The 5,944-nt window shown below is 43.2% G+C and overlaps 1 protein-coding gene across 1 annotated transcript; it reads left to right on the top strand.

The window, feature by feature from the left end:
* Positions 1–617: 617 nt before the first annotated feature.
* IFNK (interferon, kappa) lies at positions 618–5,315 on the top strand. The gene is made up of 3 exons (XM_006881332.1): positions 618–1,239; positions 1,312–1,432; positions 5,138–5,315. The coding sequence occupies exons 1-3, from the start codon at positions 618–620 to the stop codon at positions 5,313–5,315; spliced, it is 921 nt and encodes a 306-aa protein (XP_006881394.1).
* Positions 5,316–5,944: the final 629 nt, after the last annotated feature.

The following is a 5,944-nucleotide window of genomic DNA, read 5'->3' as shown; positions in this document are numbered from 1 at the left end:
CAAAATATAAACACTAAGTTTCATAAAATCAGAAAAATCTAATCTTGGCTATGCTCTCATGAGTTAGAATCCAAGTAAGTACAGACATTTGATTGGTGTTCTATGATTCAACTAAATAAGAGAGGACATTCAGTTACGTGAGACTTCTGAATAATATGAGTAACTCAATTGTTCTACAAAGAACAAGCAAAACAATAACAACAAGCTTTCATTAAAGTTCACTTTCTCTTAGGTAATAGAGCTGACGTGTATTACAGCTTTCTCTTCTTTATTGAAGATGGATCAATTCATAACAGTGATTCTGCAGCATTTGGATGGATCATAAGAACACCTAAGGGAATCTTTTTGCTTAAAAAAAAAAAAAAGAACACTGATACCATTGCCAGATAACATTCTTAGTTGGGGTAGTCACCCAAAGTGACAGTAACCAAAAAAAAAGCCTCCAAGGGCCACAAGGCCACAACCCCGAAAATTGTAAAAACTGCAAATGAGAAAACTCCTCCTTCTGAAGATATTGAAAACATTCAGATATATAAAAGGCACAGGAAGGGGCATGTAGGACTAAAGGATCACTGCTAATCTTGACTCTTGAATTTTGAAGCTTGTGGAGGAAAAAAATGAGCACCCAGCCTGCAGTGTTGAAAAAATGTTTGAGGCCGGCATGCCTTGTGGGTCTGTTCATCACCAGCATCTTCTCTCTGGAATGTGACCTGCTGAATGCTCACCTGAGTAGAATCATCCAGCAAAATGTGAGACTTCTGAGCACTAACAACTCATTTCCTGCAGAATGCCTAAGAGATAGGCAAGCTTTCAACTTTCCTGGAGAGTTTCTATCATACACGTCGCCTATGAAAAGGGAACTCATGGAAGCCTTCTACGAAATGTCCTTAAAGGTCTTCAACATCTACAGTCAATACCCTGTCAAGACGGCTTGGGAAGAGAAACACCAGAGTCAAATCCAAATGGGACTTCTTCGCCAAATAGAGTTCCTGGAACGTTGTCTGAAGAAAGAACAGGGAGAGAATGGAGGAGGAAAGCCCAGGGAAGAGAACCTCAGTTACTCAGGAGCTGGCGAGCCCCCAGGGAGCAACCAGGAACTGCAAAAATACTTCAGTAGGATAGCCAATTTCCTGAAACAGAAAAGGTACAGTGACTGCGCGTGGAAAGTCGTCCAAGTAGAACTCAGGAGGTGTTTATACTTCTTTCACAACCTCGCAGTGCAACTCGACAGGGACCAAGGTAGAGTTTCAGAATGAAAACCTTCATTTCCCTCCCAAATCTGCTCCTTCTCTCTCTCTCTCTCCTTTTTAGAGATTGTCCTGCTGGCCTGTGTACCCCCGCATTCAATGGGACTGGTGGTGATTTATGTCATCTTCACGGTCTTGAAAACTTGGCCTTTCAATACCCATCACATTCAGCTCTCTCAGGAGAGGTTGGGCCAAACATCCTATAAGCGACCAAGAGTCCTTTGAGAAAGTCATGTGGAGAGAGCTGTGTGTGTGCTTCTTTTAATAGTTTCACTATTGCAACTGGCACTGTGGTTGAAAATGTATGCAGTGAAACCTACACTAATCAACAATTTCTACAGCACAATTCAATGACAGTGATTACACGCTTTTGTTGTGTAGCCATGCTTGTTCTTCTTTTCAGTTAATCTTCTGGAAAGAATTTTCAGTGCGTTGGATTCTCCTTCTTCTTCCTCTTGTATTTTCTCCTTCATTTTGCTTTTGCCATGTTGTTTGTACTTGTTTTGCCCCACCACGATGAAACTTTGCTAAGTCAATATGGAACAGAAAATGCTGCAAAGTTTAATACCTCCATGGCTTAGCCATTTAACTGGGCTTAACACTATCAATAGTTCAACATATTAAAAGAGTTACATTATCTCAATAGAATTAAAAACTTTTCCTTTCTCTTTCAAAGGAAAAAAAGTTGACTTTCCTGGACCATTTGCTTCGAAGCTTGGTTTGTTTGGAAATAATACAATATAGGATGATATTTATTACTTTGGGAGAGTAAAGATCTACTGTGAGATTGGCTGCTTGAATTAGCCGACCATTAAACTCTTGCCCAAACTTTGAGAGCCTATAATACCAAATTATCAAAGACAGTTCATCTCTACTGTGTATGAACTGATTTCTATGTCTGTATGTGTGACAATCTCAGGAGAAGTGTCCCATTCCCACGTAATATTGTATATTTTTAGTACCTAAAGTGAAATTCTTATAGTCAAACACTGGAAGAATTTTACAGTGGATTTTCCCAATTTAAAAACTGCATTTTTATCTGTTAAGTAAATGTGCTATTCTAAACATAGATGTCACTTTAATATCTTACTCTTTTTGAAGTTATTTTGTGCCTAAGATTACCTTAGTGTATTGATTTGGTTCCTTTTGTATGGTCTAATCATCCGTGTTAACCACTTATCTGATACAAATGTTCTCTTTTTTTCCTTTTTCACCCTATTTCAGAATGACTTCCTTTGAAATGAGAATTAATGCAGAGACATAACAAAAGGTTATAAGAATACTCTGGGAACTCCAGAAGAAAAAGTCAGATAACACAATTACAAAGTGAGCAAAAGACATGGAAAGCCTTTTCATAGATGAAAACATTCAGATGGCCAACAGACACATGAAGAAATCAAAACTAAAATGAGATGCCATTTCACCCCAGTACCAATGACTAAGTTTAGCATAGCAGCCAACAATAAATGTTGGAAAGGATGTGGAGAGGTGGGAACCCTCATATACTTACACTATTGGTGGGACTGTAAAATGGTACAACCTCTCTGGAAGGTAGTTTGGCATTTCCTCAAAAAAGCTGAAACTCCGTATGACCCAACTATTCCACTACTAGGAATATACCCCAAAGAAATTAGAACTGAGACTCAAATGGAGATTTGAGTGAACCAGTGTTCATAGCAGCATTATTTACCATCACAGGAACATGGGAACATCCCAAATGTCCAACCACAACAGAATTAAGAAATTGTGGTACGTTCCCATAATGGAATACTACGCGGCATTCAGGAGCAATGATTTAAAAAAATAACACATATCTTGAGAGAGAATGGAGAGCACTATGCTGAGTAAACTACCTCAGTCTCATAAAAACAAAGACGGCATAAAAAGAGAAGAATAACTAGTAAAACATGTATGAGAGGTCCAAGGGGGGGGGGAAGGTGGGAGCAGAGGGGGGAGGATCGGGAGGAGGGAAATAGTTGCTATTCTATTTCTCACAAAATTTTTATATTGATGTATATTGTAATAAACTTGTTGCAATTGAAAACAAAGAACTAATACAGAGATTGTGGCTAAACACATGTATGGAAGAAGGTGAAATGACCTGGTTCAACCCTTGGGAGATCTCTCCTGCTTTCCTCACATCCAGCATGCAGCCAAGCGGCTGTGCTTCAAGACTGTTCCAAGTACAATGATCAAGTTGTAGAGCCAAGGAGAGAAACAAAGGCACATTTCCATCCAAAAGTTAGGAGAAAATTTTTAAAGAACAAGTGATAGACCATGCTACATAGTTATCAGTGGAAAGACCAGATAATAAATGTGACCCTTTCAGTAAAAACAACTCATCAATAGACTAGTTCTAAAGGAACAAAACCTCAGACCACTATAGTGTAAGTGGACAAGGGGGCGGGGCACACAAACAGCTAAGAAGTAAAGACAGACTAGGGATTTTCTGTGGGTCTCTCTTCCTAATAACTCCACTGGAATTATATTAGTTATTTCAGTAATAATGGGTACAGGTTTGCCAAGTGCTTGCTACTTGGGGGAGTGAAGAAGAGGCCAGGAAAGCTGAGCCTTTGCAGTCAATGCAGATTATTTAACTGTTCAGGCAAGGCCAGATGTCAGAAACAGGATGCTTTCGTAAATGGTGAGGCACAACCTAACACCCCTACTGAAAATGTAGTGGGCATAAATTGGCAAAACATCACAAAGGAAAAGGCACCAGCAATTTGGAAGGAAAAAGAGGTTCAATCTTGCCTGTGATTAAAGAAATGCAAAAAGAGGACAATAGGATACTAGCCTCCCGTTAGCGTGGCAGAGATGAAGATGAAGAATGCAGAGTGAGTGGGTGTGGGGAACAGACACGCTGTGTATTGCTGGGGAAAGGGCAAGCTGGCACAGACTCTCCGCAGGACAACATGGCAATAACAAACACTCCACAAAGAGCACCGTAACCTTTGAGTCTTACCTCTCCCTCTACAAATGGATCCCAAAGACATAACTGGAAAAGACTCTTAACCTCAATCTTGACAATATTATCTTTTAATTCATTTTTGCCTCTTTGTACTTTGCGAGGTTTTTTTGCCCCCAAGATGGGTTTTCAGGGGAATCCCTTTTAAATTCTAACTCAACAAGCATATCTCCCTCAATGACTACCTGAGGTCAAGATCTGAGGTCACTATGTGGTGGCTGAACAACAAACAGTCACCATGCCCTAACTGGGTACTTACTGAACAACCCACCTTTTTCTGGGTTGCTTTTCTCCTGCTACTTCTGCTGTGCTGCTAAATTGCAAATGAATTCATTCTTGGGGATCACTTTCATTATTATATGTTTGTAAAACGCCTTCTAGTCCTTCAAAGAATTTGTCTTTTATTTCTTCCTGTTGGTCCCAAACATTACTATCCAAGAATTGCTGCAGAAAGTGCTGATTTAGGTCCCCAGTCCTGATTAAGCAACCCTCATTTGCTTGTCACTAAATCAAATCTCACAAGTTCTGAGAAGTCGAGTGAAGTGAAAGGTCTGGGACTAATAAGCCATGTGCCAAAGCTTCAGTTTCCCTTCACAAATGAGCTCATTTTTCCTGGGAACATGAGGGGGTAAATGTTTAAGTGAAGCTTCTTCTCTCCTTCGTCCCCTGGTTTGGGGTGAGGCCAGACAGAATCGAAAGTTGGAAAGTAAAGTTGTTGAGATGAGTGAGTGTCCTTGGGAGAGAGGCTGACTGGGCGCTGCAGGTAACCGGGTCAGCTGCAAGTCTGTAGTGAGGGAGGTCCAGGTACTAACAGGTGCTCCAAAGGCAGCTCTCCAGGCACCACCTAGGGCCCCTGCGCTCTCAACGTGATTGCTTTGCTTTTGCCCCACCACTTCTTTAATAAATAATTAACCCTCCCTAGGAACGAACACGATGCGCGAACGTCTAACTTCTGGGAGAGGCAGCGGAAAAGAGCCACCTCTAATGTAACAGGAGCCCCCAGGGGGAAACAGCCAGCCCGGAGGCGTCTGTGGGCCGGGACTGGGAAGCCTGAACCTGGTCCTATCAGCGTCCTCCTTGCTCTACGAGAGCTACAGTGAATAGAGAGGGCTGAGATTTAAACGTGAGCCCTTAAAGGACGCCAGGACTTCACGTTCTTTCCAGAGAGATCCGGGCCACTTTATCCAGGCACAGCTTTCAGGCTTCCAAAGCTACTCGACCATAATTCGCATTCACTTATCCTTCAGATCTTGAAAACTCACAGACCCCAGAACTTGGGCTTTCCTACACATGGGGGGGGGGGGCTCACTCAATCCCATTACCCGGGCGGGCGCCTCTGCTGGGGATTGAAATCCCCGGGATCCCACCAAAGGCACCCCACACACACACACCCCCTCCAGAGTGTGGGCGGAACCCTGCTCGCAGAGTTTCGAAAGCAGCACCCCTCCCGGGTCTATGCACTTCACGGCGCTCTAGGACAAGCTCTGAGCAATGCGCCCCGGGCTAAGCGCAGCCCAGAAGGCGGAGAAGGAACAACTTTCTCTCCGCCTTCTAACCGCAAGGCCCCGGCAGGGTGGCCCCGGGGGGTCCCGCTCCACTTCTCCCCCAGGCGGTTCCCTGGCCGAGGGGGCCTGCGACTCCCTAGGAGGGAGTGTCGGGGCAGCGTGAGGGGCTTCCTCCCCTCCCCAAGCTCCGCCAGATGTTGGGAAAGCAAACAATAGGGGAAACG

The sequence above is a fragment of the Elephantulus edwardii genome, unplaced genomic scaffold (assembly GCF_000299155.1).
Source record: "Elephantulus edwardii isolate Elephantulus edwardi_28Jun2011 unplaced genomic scaffold, EleEdw1.0 scaffold00014, whole genome shotgun sequence".
In the NCBI taxonomy this organism is placed as follows: domain Eukaryota; kingdom Metazoa; phylum Chordata; class Mammalia; order Macroscelidea; family Macroscelididae; genus Elephantulus; species Elephantulus edwardii.
This window is presented reverse-complemented; position numbering and strand designations above follow the sequence as displayed.

Excerpts from the sequence above, each read along its gene's own strand:
- IFNK (XM_006881332.1), top strand. The coding sequence starts at position 618 with ATGAGCACCCAGCCTGCAGTGTTGAAAAAATGTTTGAGGCCGGCATGC. Across the intron at positions 1,240-1,311 it reads GCAACTCGACAGGGACCAAG|AGATTGTCCTGCTGGCCTGT; the intron begins GTAGAGTTTCAG and ends TCTCCTTTTTAG. Across the intron at positions 1,433-5,137 it reads ATTCAGCTCTCTCAGGAGAG|GAACGAACACGATGCGCGAA; the intron begins GTTGGGCCAAAC and ends AACCCTCCCTAG.